The sequence below is a fragment of the Chironomus tepperi genome, unplaced genomic scaffold (genome assembly GCF_022539635.2).
Source record: "Chironomus tepperi strain 1889 unplaced genomic scaffold, CSIRO-AGI_Ctep_v1 contig_260, whole genome shotgun sequence".
Lineage (NCBI taxonomy): Eukaryota > Metazoa > Arthropoda > Insecta > Diptera > Chironomidae > Chironomus > Chironomus tepperi.
Genome location: NW_027226382.1, coordinates 1,113,060 through 1,132,664, shown reverse-complemented (window position 1 = coordinate 1,132,664; position 19,605 = coordinate 1,113,060). Strand labels below are relative to the sequence as shown.

The following is a 19,605-nucleotide window of genomic DNA, read 5'->3' as shown; positions in this document are numbered from 1 at the left end:
ATTCAGAATATTAAGTTAGTCACTTCGAAGGAATTTTTGTCAATTGCACAATATATTCATCCGTAGGTTAAGAACTTCCCAAAAAGCATTCTGAAGCCTACAAGTGAAAAGCCCAAACTTTCTGACTGTTAGTAACAAAAACTGAGTTGGCAAAGCTAATTGAAGGTATTGAAATACAGATTAAGGAAGAATTAACTTTTGAATTTTCAGCCTTTCTTAACAAATTTCAATTTTCTTCCCATTCAAAAGTTTTTTTTTGCATCCAGTTTCTTAATTTTTTTAATATAACTTATTCATTTTCTTGTTCTAAAGTAAGAAGCCCTCTGGGTGACATGCGAAAAAAAGGAAGAGCAGCAAAAAAATTGAATTATGTACCGCAAAAAAAAACTTGAGCACTTTTTTCAGTTCATAAGACAAAGTTTTATAATTGAAAAGCTAAAAGAAAATTCCTCCTCATTTCACATTATTTCGTTTATTACCATAATGACTCTTGCCATGTTTCATTTTTTTCCATCCATTCTTGAAATTTTACTTCTTCTTTATTTACCCATCGCGACAAATGCATGAATGAGACACCACTGTAATAATAATGATCATAATGAACATGAGGAGGAAGTTTGAAGATGGGGAGGAAGACGTAAGTAAGCGAGATAAGAATAAAAACATCGCCAATAGCAAAATGTGTCTGGCACATAAATTTTCAATTCACATTGATCTTTTTTGAGCACATACTGAATAAAAAAAAGGTTTTTTTGCTGTTGTTCGGTTCATAAAATTACATGAAGATATTTTGAAGTTCAATTTTATTGTTGCAAGCGTAATAAAACATGAAAAATTGTGCAAACATATGTATGTATGGAGGCACATTTGTATGTGTGTCTACATTGTGGCTTTGAAAGTTTATCGTATATGTGGTAAAAAAATATGTAATACGATAACATTTCGTAATTGAGCTTGTTAAATTCTTTTTTTCATTCTGATAACCCAAGGGGTGAAAAATCTGCGTTGGCAGTCTTTTTTTTGAAAAATCCACTTTTTGAGTAAAGGGATTCTAAATTTTATTAAGAATTGCCTTGAGTATATCAACCCACTTATGAAATATATGTGAATTATTGTTAGATTTCTACTTAAGCATCTACTGAGACGCATTTGAGGGTACTTTATGTTCAAGATATTCAACACAGTCTGATTTTGAATCTCCTTCAGTATCCAAAAGCATTAAAAGAGTACCAGTAGCAAGGTCTCCTGAAATAACCCCTTTACAGTAGCGTCCAAAAAGATAGAACCACCTATGGAAATTTTAGTATTTTGGCTATAAATTCGTCAAAACTCAACCAATTTTGATGATTCTTTCGGTTTCTGAATCATAATTAAATATGTGATCAAATAATATAGAGCTTTTTGTATAGAAAAATTTAATTATAGTACAATAATTTTTTGAATGATTTTCAAGTGGGTCAAAAGATAGAACCACTTTAGTATTAAATAAATTACACTATTATAGGACTTCACTCAATATAAATCACAATTGTTATGTATAAACGACATATTTATTGTTGTATATAAACATTGAAAGTTATGCTAAAGTATGTTTATACAATGTTTTCAGCATAAAAATATTCCATGCTTTTTTCAATGATTTACTCGATTTTCTCAGAAGTCTTTAATTTATAAGTTAAAGTTTATCCATAAATTGATAGCACTTTTAAAGACCTTTCGATTGATGTACAAAACATTATCATAACATAAAGTATTAAAAAGATATCAATGAAAATCTTTACAAAAATCCAATATGGCGGCTCCATAGAAATGAAATTTTTTAAAATTCTTTAAAAATAGTCGTAAGTTTTACAGTTTTTGGATATAATTTAGTCAATTAGATACTATTCTTTTATTTTATGCTCAGTTTTGTGAGCCTTGATCCATTTTTCGTGAGTAAATTTATGGTTTAATATTGACATTGCATAGAAACTGTTTCATATAAAAACTCGATCTCAAATTTTTTGGTGAAGAACCACATTGGACTTCAAAGTTTGATTAAAATAGCTTACAGTAGTTATTATTCATCAAATAAAATGATTTCTAATGTAAAAAACTTGATATTGGCCAAAAAATTTGAGATCGAGTTTTTATATGAAACAGTTTCTATGCAATGTCAATATTAAACCATAAATTTACTCTTGAAAAATGGATCAAGGCTTAGAAAACTGAGCATAAAATAAAAGAATAGTATCTAATTGACTAAATTATGTCCAAAAACTGTAAAACTTACGACTATTTTTAAAGAATTTTATAAAATTTCATTTATATGGAGCCGCCATATTGGATTTTTGTAAAGATTTTCATTGATATCTTTTTAATGCTTTATGTTGTGATAATGTTTTGTACATCAATCGAAAGGTCTTTAAAAGTGCTATTAATTTATGGATAAACTTAAATTTATAAATTAAAGACTTCTGAGAAAATCGAGTAAATCATTGAAAAAAGCATGGAATATTTTTATGCTGAAAACATTGTATAAACATACTTTAGCATAACTTTCAATGTTTATATACAACAATAAACATGTCGTTTATACATAACAATTGTAATTTATATTGAGTGAAGTCCTATAATAGTGTAATTTATTTAATACTAAAGTGGTTCTATCTTTTTGACCCACTTGAAAATCATTCAAAAAATTATTCTACTATAATTAAGTTTTTCCATACAAGAAGCTCTGTATTATTTGATCACATATTTAATTATGATTCAGAAACCGAAAAAATCATCAAAATTGGTTGAGTTTTGACGATTTTATAACCAAAATACTAAAATTTTCATAGGTGGTTCTATCTTTTTGGACGCTACTGTAGCTATTTAGATTATTGAGATCCAGAGCTCTGTTGGGAGCATTTCGATGTCAATAATTTTTTAATGAGTGAGGATGTGCTTGACCTTTATACTAACTAAAGCTACAATTTATATTGAGATCAGAATCACTCCTTTGGTGACAATACTGCCAATAGTCTACAATTGAACGCTGTGAGTTGCGATTCCACTAAATATGATTCAGAAATGGCAGATGCGGAACTTCTCACAAGCCGGTTAATCGATCCAGCACGAGACCAGCGTGACTCTGTCATGATGCCGAATTGAACCCTAATCCAACAGCAAATCAGAGTCACACCTACCTCTTGCCTTGTTTTGGATCAATTATTCGGAAGTAATATATGATCAAAGAACCTGCACATGTCCCTACCCCTTGAGTTTGAAACGAGAAGAGAATGAAAATTTCCAATAGAATGAAAATCCAAGCAGCTATGAAATAAAATAAGAGAATCGAATTCAGACAAAGAATCGAATTTTGGAGAAGAAAAAGAAAAACCTTTGAGCAATTTACAAAAAAATTTAAGAATAATTGCATCATATGAATGCTCACACAGAAGAAATTTTATTGCTTGCTCGATTCTATCCATTAAATAGTGAGCATTTTAAAAACTGTAAAACTATCTTTTAAGCTTTTCTTTCTATAAACTTTATAGGAATGATGATCGAATTGGAATAAATTATCTATTTCAATCATTGCATGTTATAGAAAGGAATTCAATGATGTTGAAGAGGTTTCATAACTGGATTAAAGAATGTTGAGTAATGCATAATGTGGCTTTATCGGAATGTAATTTGTGAAGGATGTTATCTATATATCTATTAATAAATGTAGGTCACATAAATGAACAATTTCCATTTATTGTGAGAATTCTAAAATTGAAACAATTTTGCTGCCATGCTGCATTTAGGTTGCTGGTTGTTATGACAAAAATATTTTCTGTATCTAAACAGATTCTATGGATAAATACAGCAGTAATTGAATTGACGTTCGCTAATAAACCGTAAAAAAATCTAAATATAACAAAAGAGGAGCCTTGAGAGTTCAATGCCATAGCTTAATCATACAACCTTGCAGACAAAATGGCTGTTAAGCTTCATAATCAATCACAAGACTGACTGACTGCCGTCTGTATTAAAAAGTAATCCTTAATCAGTTTGTCGCAAAATTCTTTTTTTTTTATATTCATTGATCCGTGTTTCCCAAACTTTGTTGTAGGAACAAACATTTTTTAAAACTTTGGAGATAAAAAAAGACATGAAAATAAATCCAAGACTCAATCACATTCAAAAGTTTTCTGCTTGAAAACGTTGTTTACTCTTCTATAAGGAAAGGGATGAGGACAAAACGTATTTTTCATTCTATAGCAGAGGTGGGCAATTTGTGAGCTGAGGCACATGAATGTGTAACTCCAAAATATTGGAAACGCCATGAATCGTATGCTGTGCAAGGTTCTGGTCGTGGCTTACCATCTAGTAGAGCTCGAGATCTACTCGAATTTTATATAGAGATTATTCAACTTGAATCGACTTTTACATACAAAATCCGAGTCGACATCAAGCTCTGCCACCAAGGTATGCCCTGACACATGAAAGGTCGCCCAGAACTGATATACAGCAATAGAGTATGACGAAGGAATAGGAAAATATCTCAAATGTATCGATTCTTTTTTATTAAAATAAAAGACACACACACACACACAAAATGCTTCTGATAGATATTTATGCAGATGTAAAAGCACGTAAGAATCTTTTTTTCATCCTTTTCCCTTGGTTTGTAAGAAAAAAAAAAGTAAGAATTGAGCACAATTGCGAAGAAAAACTTTGAAAACGTGATGCGATATCTGTTGAATATTTTATTGCCCGAGTATCTTAAGCAATTCCTTTCTGTACATCGTCTGAGTAAGTGGCAAGCTAGCGAGAGTATAGGAAAAAAAATGTAAGAATGGAATGTATTTTTATATATTTTATCGCACACTTGTGGATTTAAATGGCAGCAATTTCAAAGTATAGAAAACGAAGAGAAATGAAGCGATGCATCTTCTTAGACATTTTTTTTTCATTTTCTGGTATCATGCTGGAGAAAGTAAGACTATTCAATATTTTCATTTCTTTAGTGTTTCTTGCATTTTCTTAAGATATGAATTTAAATCCGACAATGAAGCTATATTGGCATGATCCAATATATTACATTGTCTTAGGAGCTCCAAGCATTGTTTTAGGAGCTTTTATATAAAGTCGAGCAAATCTGATGAAAATTTAGAATTTAATTGATTTAGAGCCTTAGTACTAATGATCCATGACGCTTGTTGAAGAGTATGAATGCAGATTTGAAGCACAGATGATTCCATTTTTAATATGAATCAACATGCGATAAAATTGAGTCAAATTCAGCCATCAAGATGCCATTCGGGCAACCTAGACGCAATTCGGCAATATTGGAGTGCCCTAGCAAACACGATGTGTCGTTCGGGTACCCTAGCAAGCAAAGAGCATGATCTTATTAGCAGAGTAAGCTAAAAACACGCTCACAAGCATGATTAACTAGTTATTTAAGTTGATCACGATCTTGAAAGCATGCTCTTAGCCTATTAGGTGTATGATATTCCTTTAAAGATCTAAGTGCATCTATTCCAACTTCAAAACGTACAAAACTATCATCCCACATCTCAAAAGCTTGCATTATACAATTTATGCAGTTTAAGTGAATATCAGTAACTACACATGAGAATAAAATTCATATAAATTGAATGAATGATCCAAGATGGCACTAATGAATTTATGAAAAGCACTCAAATTAAATATTTATTACGCTTTACTGGTTTTCACAACGTCTAGAATGGATGTACATATTTACTTATTTCAAACTAAACTATTTATAACGATAACATCTTGCTCGATGAATATGCTTCTCCTCCCAAACCTCATTTTCAACAACATAAATTTCTATTTTATTCCATTTTGTTCTATATGTCTCGTTGAGCACCGAGTATAGGGAGTCAAATAGAACAAGCAAAAGTTGAATGATTGATTGTTCTCGGGCGAGCGCTTAATAAAGTCATTTTTGTTGCTATTTCGAAATGTTGGAGCATAAATTATTTTTCACTATGTGATGTGATGAATATATATTCATTTTCTATTATTTTAGCATGGTTTGGTGGAATTAAGGACGGGATTTTGATGCGTTTTGGTCGACAATTTTGTTTTATTGTGGTCAAAGCTGAATATTGACTCGGGTTTTGTATTTGAAGGTTGATTTGAGTTTATTCGACTTATTTGACATTCGAGTCGACTTGAAGCTATGAATGTTCTTAATTAGAGACATACACCTCCTGCATACATCACTCGACATGGTTTCTTGTGTTCAGCTAATGAACACTTAATGAATTAAGTGACAAACCTTCAAAAAAGAATCAATACGCTTAATACACGATCAAATCGAGTCTCTAAACTTTCTACAATTGTCTCCATCCTTACAATTTTTCAGGATTCAAAGCTTGATAAAGGCAATCACGAATGACAGTCAAAATATTTCTCTTCTCATTGTAAATGAGCTAACATTCAGCCGATAAAATCAGCTGACGTCGATCAAGAATAGAAAAATGAAATGTAATTGTGTATTTATTCTCAATGTTTATGCTACTTCCTACAGCTATTGCATATTTTACAATCGAAGATGTTTGTGTTTTTCTTAGAAATTCAAATAGATTGAAGAAAAAGGGGAGAAAATGAAAAATCATCTTTATTGTTTGATTAATTCGAGTAGGAAAGAAGAAAATCAAATTTACTCTTCCTCAATCACTGACTCTGATTAATCTAATTTTCGTTGAAGGGGAGATAATGGAAAGACTCTTTTTAATTTATGTGAAAAAATATTTTTTCTTTCTCATTTTTTTGCAGGTCTGATTTGAATTTTAATTCAAAAACTGATTTAAAATTTTAAATGAAGGTAGTGAGGGGGTTTGTTCTTCGATGATAGAACGATATGGTACAAGTGAATTACTGATACGGTGCAATGGTACACCTGGTATGGCAAAATGTTATATCTGTACCGTGTTAATCTTTAATTAATCTGGGGCAGATTTCTCGGTGTACGCTAAATAGAGTTTTCAATCGGGATCAAAATATATGTAATCTCGGAATGCAATCCCGGGACTGCATACAAATCAATTCAGTACGCTAGACAGCACTCTATAAAATGATTGAGAGATCGGTCTCTGATAAGTATCAAACCCACGTACTCACAAAAAAGTGACACAGATTTTAGGTCTGGTATCTAATTTCTCGGCCACATAGGCCACATAGACCGCATAGACCACAGTTCAGTATAGTGGTATACCTGGCAAAGTGATATACATATATAGTAACAATGATACGCTGAACTAGTGGCATGATTTAGTGTGCGTGAACAATAGTAGGCAACCTATGTGCCACAATAGATTAGTGTGCCGTCAAAATTTTTTGGAAATACCATGAACAGTACCATCGATATACCAATGTCGGACCACAATAATGTACCAGTAATGTACGATTCCTTATTACTACCGAAGAAACCGGCCCTAGATTCAACTCTGCTCAGATAATACAGATAGCAATAGCTTTAAGTTACTCTTAAATTCTAAGATTGCTCAAAGCCAATTTCTCATCATCACTTCAAGAATTCAAATTATTTACATCAAAAAATTCTGATTAAATTTTCCTTGCAAAAAAAAAATGAAAATTAATTTTTCATTATTTTTTTTTATAGACTTCAAAGAGCGACGAACGAAGTAAATATTTTTGATTCAAGTCAATGAACTACAAGCTCTATATTTTTTTTTTCTTATTTCCGAAAGATGAAAATACAACAAAGCTGTAAACATGAAAGCAAATAACGAAAATTAAATATTAAAGTCGGTGAAGTAAAGTAAATTCAGATGAAAAAGTGAAAATAAACAGTGACTTATTTTATGACTGATGATGTGGATGTACGGAGTTACTCCATGAATTTTAATCATTTTGGCTAATGATAATCATTCAGCTTCTCAACAATGATTGAATTTGTTATCATATAGACTGAATTAATTTCAAATTATCTTAGTGAACCAACAAGAGCGAAAAGCAGCAATAATTAAGTCCATAAACAATAAAAGCTTCACTTACATAATGAACAGTTGCCTTCTGATAGCTTATTGTTGATGATGTTTTATGCAAATGCGACGAAAGGTTATTTCGTTTTGATTTTAAATTGTTTGTCATCATCACATTTGTGCTTGTCGATCCTGCTGTTCCACAGCTACCGTTACTCGTTGAATTTCCAACAATTGATGAATTTGTTAATCCATTAAGTACAGCCGTATTTGTTGTTAAGTCATCATCGTCGTCATCATCATCGACATAATCTGATGAATGTGTCGGCGATGGTGAATTTCCGATTCCACCACTCAGTGTTCTATAGCGTGTTGTACAGTTGTTCGTACCAACCTGGTGAGGAAATGAAAAAAGTGTTTTATTTCCATATTTTTTTGGATCAATAAAAATTTTTTTTAATTTGTTCTACAATGTTTATGTTGTTGCAAAATGAAATGAACAACCCTCATCTCGTGGGTGAGCGGCTGGATGTTTCACATTCAAGTTGCCTTAAAAAATATTTATGAATTTAATTAAAAACAATTTTTATTTTTCAATTTTTAACGTAGGTAGTTTGCTTATTGCATTGCATTAGCGATGTGATTACAGTGTAATGGGAGGCTGATGATGAGGTTTGATTTTAGGATGGGACGATAGGCAAAGGGAGCATTTAATGATGTCTACGGGTGTCTATCTCAGTTCTAGAATCGTAAATTGATTCATAAAGTGATTTGAGGCCTAATTACTCAAGAAAATTATGCAGAAATGTTTCAAAGGACAGGATGCTTCCAATTAAAAGCCTAAAATTGTTCAAAGCATTCATCCGAATATCACAAGCTGATTAATCGATCTAAAATTCGATATCCGATCGGATGACTCAGACATGGTGCCTTGTTTAAACGGAGTCAGACATCATGTCAAAGTAATGCCTGTCTAGTGATGGATTTTGGATTGACTAACCAATTAGCTCTTTGGGCACATTGGAATTGGGGATACACATCAGGAATTGGGCTTAATACCCCTAGGAGAGTTAGACGTTATATAATTGGAAATAGATTAGATCATAAGCTTATTTGGCAAATAATTAGTCAATTATATTCAAACTAAATCCAATTTTTATAATTTTAAATTCTAGTAATGGAAATTCATTCTGTCAATTCCTTATAATACTAAATAGTCTACGCCTGAAGTCGCGAAATAAAACCCCTGTAAATTATATTTTATCAAATTTAATTAAACACTCACCGATACTTGACTTAATCGCGATGTAACACTATGAATATCAGAAACGGAAGCTGCATAGTCTCCACTCACTCCTCTTACATCGTGTGATCTATTAAAGGTAATTAAAAATTATTTTATAAAATAAATGAGAAAATGTAATGAAATTAATATTAATTCTCACCTTTTAAGTGGAATAATTGTTGGCGGATTTGGTGGTTGTTGTGGAACGATAAGGCCTCGACGTATTGGTCTTTGTTGTGATATTGATATGTCACCAGCCGATCGTAAGGATATCACCCCAGGACCGCTAGTCGTGTAACACACGCGGGCTCCCTGTTTGTGTCATATTTTTGGTTGAATATGAAAATAAAATAAATAAATGGAAAAATTATTAAAATGGAATTTATGTCAGAGAGCACTTTCTACGACATTTCTGCATGTCATAAATAAATTTTGTTCTTCTCTCTCTTTTTTATGCCTTTTTTTGGTTGCGTCTGTCTTTTCATAAATGAAAATGGAACGAAAAAAGAAAAAAAGTTTCTGCGCGTCCTAGCAAAAATGGAAAATTTCTGTTTGTGGCAATAAAACACGATGTAGAAAATTTTTATGCATTATCGTGGTAAAGTTGGCTTTACTTATTGTGTTCAGCTCCCCTTTATTATCCCATTCTCATACGATTCTCTCTCTCTTACGTGTATACAAAAATAAATAAAGTGGAAGAAATGACTAGCTTTTGTATTCTGCACTTTTACAGTGGTATGATTACAGCTGTAAGTCAAAATTTTTTTGCTTCTTTTACGGCCATAAAATCCACAACATTAGGCATTTTTTTATTATCTTTAAGAGGCAGTGGATGTGAAATGAGTCATGGTAGATTGTGCATTTTTTTTGGACAGTAAATTAATGCAATGGAAGGACACTTTTAAGGTGTTGAAAAGTTAGTTTTTTTTGGGGATGCTGAGTGACTTTTTTATTAGTGACTGAGCCTCACAGGCTTTTAAGTATTGAAGTGGTCTTTCTGCATCATGAAAGAATCCTCTTTTTGCCTGTTGGGTGACTTTTCGGACTACACAATGCTTAGTTTTGCAGTTATTTGAAGCTACTTGCTAGGAGTTCTGAACCCATTCTAAACTGTAAGTATACAGAGTTTAGTGGTCTGGTGAACCCCTCACGTTAAACAATTATTGACCGCAAAATGCCTTAGGAACAATTATTATGTTCAGGATGATGGAAAAGGGTTATATTGATTTTGTATAATGGAAATTCATTGGATCTCTTTGATCTGAATTGCTCAAGATTATTTTCGAAGCTGCATGGAATTGGAGACCATTAGAAATGCGTGCGGATTTTGTTGATTGAGTTGTGCTACTAGAACTTGTCCTTCAACATGGCTTAGGATGGTAATGAAGGAATGTTAGCTATATGTCAAAACTATGAATTTGTACAAGCTTTGTAATTTGACTAGCAAAAGAGTCAGATTGGATGCATTTTGTAGCAACCTAGACTTCGGAGCATGGTTCCAGCATTTAAGTGAGTAACAATGTCCATCAGTTCACAGAAGGATTTGAATTCGAAAATTAAGCTTTGCAATTCAAACATAAATTGTGATGTGCAATCACTGACTTGCATCAAATTTGCTATTCAGCTTAATTAATGACCTTAGAAAATATCATTAATTTATATCATAAAGTATATCCCTTTCACATTGTGACCTGATTAACTAATTAAATCAATTAACAGATCAGCAAAAAAATTGTGTCATTTTTTCTCATTGCAATTATTTCTCCATTGTTATAAAAAAGCAAATGTTACCAAAACTGACAATTTATGATATAATGGCTGTATTCATGGATATATATCATATAATATTACAAGTAAATGCTGGTTTATGAACATGATATTATTGGTAAGAGGAAAAAAAAGTTTGGAAGCAAAATCAGACCATTATGATTCATGGTCACACAAAAAATGAAACTTTTTCATTGTAAATTAAAAATGCAGTGCTTGTTGTTTGGACACTAATGAATGTTATTTTTTGTGTAGCAAAATTTCATGTTGTGATTCCCCAAAATGACCAGAAATTAATGGTTTTAATTTGCTTTGTTGATTAAAATTACATCCAAATGGTCTGTTGACAATTTTAATGAATGTACAGGATTTAGTTATTAAAGTATCTAAGTCTAATGATGTAGCAACATGTTGTAGGATAGTAACGAACGAATGCCAAGTCTGAACATGGTTCCAGGAAGCAAATATCTAACTCTAATGATGTGGATGTTGGGAACCACACCTGTAGCAAATCTGCATCATTAATGGTACCAAAAGTAAGCATACCAAACACTTGATGCAGTACCAAGAATCATTAAATAAATTCAATCACGTACCACGATAGCTTAAAATTCAACTTTACCATAATCTACAGTATATAATTCATAAACATGTGCCATTGCAATTTGTAAATAAACGAGCAACAAGATGTAAAGTACTCTCATTCGGCATGTGTAAATGTACACTATGAATAAAGTGATTGTACCCGGTCTTAATTATTTTTAATGATGGTATCCATTATGAAACATTGACAGCAACAGAAGCAATTCAATGAATGATTGCATGGTGTAAAGTAATTGTAATTTTTATTTTTATTTTTCATAATAAAACATACCTGAATGGTGGCGGCTGGTCCAATGCCTGCCATTAAAAAATCATCCGGATCACTTTCATATGGCGGCTCATCGTACCAGTGCTGATGATGGTGAATGTTTCGATAGTTGCTGGTGGCTATTGTATCGTCATACATGTACGTATCATCTACAGGCAGGCAGGCAGGCATGAGGGAGAGATGAGTGAAAATAATAATGTTAGTAAAGTGAATTAAAAATATTACAATGTGAAGGATTTGAGTGAAAAAAAAAGAGAGTCAGCTTTTATGTCCTTTCATGAACACACAGTCATAGTCATGTGTATGTACACATGTATAAAAAAAAGTTATGTGAACATGAATGGAAAAAGAATAAAAGAATGGAAAAGAAGTGAAATATGCCATAACAATTTATGAGTTTTTCATTCCGCTGGCAATTCACAAAACTGTACAGCATAACATAATACACTTGAAGCATAAAAGGATGACTTGTTTTACTTAATAACAGCGCTTTTTTAGCACCATCAAAGGACTTTTTTTCATTATACATATCATAGCACGCTTTAAATTTTAAGTTCCATCCTTTTCTTTCATGTTACACGACGTAATGTTGATTTTTCATTTTTTCCAACTTCTACATGTGAATGTTGGCTTTGGGAGAAATTTTCCAAATTCTACTCTCTCTCTAAAGATTCTTTCTTTTGTTTCTTTATGCTTGAGAATGAAATTTTAATGCGAAAAAATGTTTCAATAGAAATTTTTTCATTTTCATTCAAAGCTAAATTGTATTTTTTGGAATATTTCATGTGAATGTTTTGGGGTTCAAAAATTACTTTTTTGTGGTTGAAAATTGAAGAAAAACACGTGGTAAGGTTACGTGTCGTTCACTTATGATGCTCAGTGCTGAAGGGGATTTAGTTAATAAACTCGAGTGGCACAATGCGATGTCCCAGTTCATAAAGTAACAACTACAGACTTTGTGGATGGCCAGAGGTCGCGAGGAAGACCGAAGAATTCATGGATGTGTTGAAGGACGAAAGTAGAGTCAATAATATCCCGTTTAGACAGAAGATTTCAAAGGATAGATTTGTCTTTATGCATTCCCTACGCGCGGCAATAGGCCCTCGTGTGCCCCAGCCAAGGAAGTAAGTAAATAAGACCTTATGCGATGGATTGCATTTTTTGTCTTAAAAATGAATCTAAATCAGCTGCAAACGCGCCTTCCCTTTAATACAGTGCCCTAGTAAACTCAAAGTGCTTTTCGGAAATCGTGACAGACCGGTGACCTTGAAACGCATCTAAAACGCAGTTAATGCAGAACTGCGTCTCTTGATCGAATCCAATATTTCACCGCCCGGGTAAACGAAATAAAGTCAAAAAAATTATTTTCTGTAATAAATTAACCATAACAGTTTATGATGCATTCTTTCGCTGATTTTATTTAGCTTTTTTATAGTCACAAATTTTTCAGTTGATAGCTTTTTTATATTCATACTTAACAATTCTTTTTTTTTTTTATTTATCATATTTTATTTCATTTTTAATGCTTTAGCAAATAAAGCTCTGAATACGCATAAGCAGTACTTTTTATAGAAATAAATTACAAATTGGAATGAAACTATTTGCTTTAAACTTTAAAATATAAAAATTGGTATTTGAAATTGTTAGAGTTTTTGTACTCATGAATGATGATTGGATTTTTAAAATTATTATACAAATATTAAGTTCTTAATGGAATCAAGGGGCGTATTTAGTAGGTCAAAACCCTTTCTTTTGGAAAATTTGCTAAGATTATTCGTAAATTAATTGTGATATATGAATTTATTGTTAATCAAATACCTTTATGGTAAATAAATCTATCTAAAAAATAAATTCCAAAATCTCCCAAACTCATGCGATTCATAGATAAAATTTCAAACCCTAACCCTCCACCCCCTCAAATAACTTCCGACTACGCTTCTGAATGGAATCATTCAAACATACTTTTGTGAATTATTTGAAAAAAAAATAATGCATTTTTATTGGCTATAAATTTGAATGATTGAACTTTCAACCACAACTCAGTATTGATACAGATTATGTTTGAACTCCTTTGAAACTCCTCGATTTGACCTCTCTATGAAATTTTGATTAACTGCTTTCAATTTCGTATCAATTGTCTTCTTTATATCTTTAAATTGTTATTCAATAGAGGATTAATTCCTACAAATGACAAGCTTTATGTCAAAAATTCATTTTCACCACAAACAGTTTCAATTTCAACTTATTCCTCCAGCCTTTAATTGACTTCAACTTCAAGTGTGAATTCCTTTGTCAATTTTCATGTATCAACATTTTCATGTTCTTTATGAACCATCGAAATGGCAGAGGCGCATAAAAATGTGGTTTCGAAAGGAATTAATTAACAATTCAGTCAGAACTTTTATTTTCCATTTTCATTTCCATTACCAAAATTCAATTTGAATTGCTGTCGAGGGAAAAAAATGAACAATTTTTTTATTCGTGTAGCATCAAACAGAATTGAAAGGGAGAGCGTCGAAATTTACGTTTTTTAAATGACAATATCCTTTTATTATAAAAGAATGGAGGCATCAAGCGGTATTAAGCAAGCAGGAATGATTGGAAGGAACAAAAAAATTTGTGCTTAATTAAAATATATGTAAAAATGAAAATGTGACTTGAGCTCATTTTATTTTGTCATGAAAAAATAAGTCTCATGGGAGCTCTGAATATGAGACAGGAATGTAAAGTAATTTCGTTAAATTCCATTAATCCTAGATAATTTTTTACATGCAGAGAAAGGAATTAATGTGATGTTGTCATTGAATGAAATGAATACATTAATTTGTCTGGATGGGCAAATGGATTCTTTTGAAATTTGTATTGTATTGATATTGACGCTCAATATTTTGAATTTAATAGCTTGTCATAAATATTGAACTTAGGGATACTTGACAATACAGGCATTTATTCCAATGAGTTAAAGGACAACTAATCCGAGAATTATAAGGCGGATAATCGATCCAAAATCCGGCACCAAACATCCGTGATGCCAATACTTTGTCATAAATTGTGCTAAGGTTAACTTGACCACTCAAAATTTTAGGTCAATGAGTCAAAACTCAACTTACATGAATAGAACAAGTTTAAAATAGATTCCAAATCCGGCATCTGACCGCTGTGATCTTGGCCTAAAGAAAAGCCATGAAAGTCTTGTGTTGGATCCATTTTAAACCCGGCATCATGTCAGAATCACACTGGAATCGTGCCACACAAATGCCTGATTTTGAATCAATTTGCCAACTTGTTCTATTCAGCCAAGTGCGCTTTTTTGACTGCCTGAATATTCCTTACTGATTCTAACATAATTTCCTCTAAATTCCTCGAACAAGGTATTTTTTTAACTTTTAACTTTTCACAAAAAAAACGAGTTAAGCACGAATAATGCGCGGTGCTCACATATTGCTAGATTAACATTTATAAAATTCCATTCGTGCTTCCTCTTTCCCTTTTTAAATGATTTTGTGATTCAACAACTTTTTTTGCCTATATGACGCGAAGAAAATTTTCCTATGTGCTGCATGTGTGTATACTCATATTATGTATGGATGAATAAAATTCATTTTGACATCAAGTGAAGATGAAAAAGAGATGAAAAAATTCTTCAGAAAAATTCCTTCAAATTTTGGGTATGAGAAGAAGAAAAAATGTTGCAGAACGTAGAAATCGACAAATGCGCGATGCTTAGGGGTGAAAGGAGATAAAGCGTACAGGAGAAAAAAATACAATCCGGGGAGGGAGGGAAACAAAAACATCAAAACCGAAAATTTGCTCAGTCGAGCATTTTGCTCTGTAAATTGGATTTCATTTCCATCTCTCACTCGCTTGCCTTTCTTTTTCTTCTTCTTGATATTCTTTTATGATGCAGACATATCAAATAAGAAAGCAAAAGTGGAAGGATCCCTTCCATTCCAATTTTTCTTTCCTTTTATACGTTTCATTGCAAAAAAAGCATATAAGAATGAAAATTAATAGTAATCAAACGTGATTCACATTATTCTATCTATTTGGCATACCAGACGAAGCAGTCGTGGTGGATGAAGTATAATAAATGAAATATCCAGTGGGAATTTTTAAGACATTTATTAGAAATGTTCGGGAGTTTTGAGATATAAATTGCTTTTGTCATCGTGAGTCTGCATCCTTGATAGATTACAATGTGAATTAATTTGGAGTTTTAAATCCGTGCTGCAATAAAGCACATGAACATGTAATGTCAGAAGAATATTATTAAGTGTTATGTCTTAAGCTTGCAATAATAATTTGCCAAATTTTTATCACCAACTCCTCATCTGTCATTCCATCCATCACTGTTATTACGTCACATGAATCACCCTTCATGATAATATTAAATTCCCACCAGGACACCAACATCAAAACTCTTCTCATTTATTCCTTTTTATTTATCTAATAAGCTTATTTGTTCCGCAAAAGGCAATGAATGGCACAAGAGAACAAAAAGAATCTTTTATATCAATATTGCTTCACGTGATGCTATTAAGCAGTGTTTTTTTAACTTTTTTTACGATTCCAAATGCCGACCCATTTAGGCGTGAATTTGAAGATATTAGGAAGTTGCTTTGACTTTAGATAAATTTGACTTTATTGTTGATGTTTTGTTGTTTTGATGCTTTTTTTCAATTTTTTACGTTGGGATGGTATTTTGAATTTGGAAATGGGGCCAATTACTTATTACGTGATGTGTATGTGGGGGCAACAGCCAGAATGGGCCAGCTTCAGGCGCAAACTAAAAAAAGTCATGGATAACAATTGCTGTGTTCGGCCAGCGAAGTAAAAAGTTAAGTTCTTGGGGGTGAATTTGGGATAATGTTGCACTTGAGACTATGAGTAATAAGTGAACGGCTCCTTTGACGACTTAGTAGGGGTGTATTCAGTGGAAAGAGGGTTTTAGGGTTTGTCAAATGTCTAAACATGCCAAATCATGTACCTAGGGGTTTTCAAGGCAAAAATCCAAATTTCTTTCTCAACGTGGCCTCAAATCTTGCTTCACCCCTGCGGGTCATATTAAGAAAGGTGTGAAAATATGAAAAGAGGACTAACTGTGCATTAATTCATCAAAAAATTATTCTACGATTTTTATCAACAATAAAATTTCATACAAATCCATTTTTACTGACGTCATTTATGAACAACCCCCCAAATAAAACAAACGAGTTTCCGTCTGGACTGTTTGAGTTAACAATAAAAAAAAGTCTTTTAAAATATAAAAAGGGAAATCAAAACAGCAATAAAAAGTCCTGTGCAATTCGTTCCATATTTTCTGCACCATAATCATGACAAATATTGTAACCTAATGTAACGAATTTCTTCCATTTACCTTTAAGATGAACCATAACTAACTTAAATCTAACATTCAACTTCTCTTTTTCATTCACATTTATTCAATGTCCTCAATTCAATTACAAGTTTATGACACATGTTAATAAATCATATCAATACATACCTTTACGTCCCTGTTGCATTAATCCTTGGCGAATATCTCGTAATATCTAAGATTGAAGGAAAGAAATGAAAAAAAAAAAGATGATAAAAATAAGAGGGTAAAGAAAACAAGTTGACTGGAATATAAAAATGTGACAATGTGGCAATCAATAAAGGAACATAAAAATTCTAGAAGGGAAAGACTTAATAATAATAATTTTATTAGTTTTTGGGTGACATATTTCTACTTTATTCAACTCAAATTGTAATAAATTCAATTTTTCATCACACACACATAATGTACGTATGTCAATTATTGATCCTCATCATCATCATCAACAACATATCTTGGTATATTAAACCATAGAGCAGCAGCAAATGGTAAGATTGAGGAGAAAAAAATTTCTTCCTTATTTTGACGCATATATTGATTTATATTGAGGATAATTCTGTAATTTAGGCAATCATAAAAAAAGTTTTTTGTTCCTTTTTGTTTCTTTCTGGTTAATGGAATTTTTAAAGAAATTTAGGGGAATTTTTGAGTTTGAGCAGATTTTGTGCTGTTTGGGTGTGCTTGGGAAATTTTTAGAATTCATAAAAAGTTGAAGAATACAGGGTTTTCCATCTTTACGTTTATTGAGGCCATAAAGTTGTTTTACCAATTTATGACCAAAGTCTAAAATTGATGTCAGACAGTGCCTTTAGAAAGATTATAAGTTCTGAGAAATTGTACTTAGGCGTTGTGTTTGTGAATGCACAGCTTATAGTATGAACTCTAGGAGAATTTAGTAATAGAACTTGCCCATTGACTTATGAAACGCTCAGAAGCTACGTAACGCTAAAATAGCATTTTTTCACTCCACTCTGACTGTAACATATTGCAACAAAATCAGAACCAAAATCTGTAGTCCGTAACAAAATTAGCAACTCCCTTTCCTTTAGCTGTTCATCCCCTAATCTTATTAAAAAGTATATTAAAATGATTGAATTTTGGAATAGATCTAGGTTGCCAAGAGCATTTATATATAATTTGTGCCTAAACAAAACTAGTATCTAGCTAGGCAATGCCCAGGTACAGGCCATACTTTGATATTTCTGACTTTGTCTAATCATGCTTAGTACTAAGTTGTGCATAATGGAAATCAAATGATTCATAAGATGAATTTTAATGGAGTCGAGTCGACTTGAGTCAATTTTCTTATACAAATCCGAGTCGACTTCCAGCTCTACATAGACCTTATGTCACATTAGACTACAAATTTCTCATATTTCATTTGTAAAGGAACACTGATTGTGACCCATGAATAAGCAACATCAAAAATGTCATTACATTAAAAATGCGTCTTTCTATTTCATTTATGACTTCATTACTCCATAATTCTGCTCACTTCCTCTCTCTATATTGTTTTATATCCACATATTTTTATATTCTCTAATTCACTGAAGGAAGTAAAAGAAGGAAACTGTGGAAAGAAGAAAAATGAAAATGAGAAGTTTTCATCATTTTTATTATAGTTGAAAAGAAGGCAAAATTACGTGACATCACGTTTTGCTTAATGTTCTATACACGGGACGCACTTTTTTTGATATTTTACACACACATTCTTAGACAGTAAATAGAGAAATTCTTTGTAGCAAAAAAGGGAACTTCTTTCAAAAATTTATTTTCAAAAAAGGAAATTCTTTGATGAAAAAGTTTTTGAATTAAATTATGCAGCACATACTGAAAAAGGGATGAAAGAATTTAATTTTGAGAACTGGATGACAATGGCATATTTAGCTTAGAATTGGAGTTAAAGCATGTGAGAGACATAAATCCGACCCGAGTAGTACAATCCCCATTTTCTGACGTTAAAAATAGATCAAAATCCGACTCCGCGGTGCTGTCAGGGCAACTTCGCGTTAGTACCGCCCGGTAACCTTGTGAACATACTGTGCTACTCGGTAACACAACATATAAGTTGTAGTTTAACGACCAAATTAATTTTCGTACGCACAAAAGGAGCGTTAATTACAATTATTAAGCCTTGATGTTTGTCATGTTTGTTCCTAATAGCTTATATTGTTCCTCTTCTTGAACTAATAGCTTTTGATTATGATGTGTGCGTCTAAAAGGATCTAACTGCAATATGTGCTGTAAATGACCAATAAAATTATAATTAAGGTATTAGACCCAGAAGCACAATATGAAAGTTGGCATTGGATATATTAAAGCTCAATTTATATCGTTTACAACTAATATGTAGGTTGTACGATGAAGCTCA

At 32.1% G+C, this 19,605-nt stretch overlaps 1 protein-coding gene across 1 annotated transcript in view; it reads right to left on the bottom strand.

The window, feature by feature from the left end:
* Nucleotides 1-19,605, bottom strand: part of LOC139091684 (dentin sialophosphoprotein-like) — a 95,983-nt gene that overhangs the window by 3,407 nt on the left and 72,971 nt on the right. Inside the window, 5 exon segments of the mRNA XM_070641834.1 lie at nucleotides 8,011-8,331; nucleotides 9,223-9,310; nucleotides 9,383-9,534; nucleotides 11,864-12,009; nucleotides 17,364-17,409. Of these exon segments, the coding sequence (XP_070497935.1) occupies nucleotides 8,011-8,331; nucleotides 9,223-9,310; nucleotides 9,383-9,534; nucleotides 11,864-12,009; nucleotides 17,364-17,409 (753 nt within the window).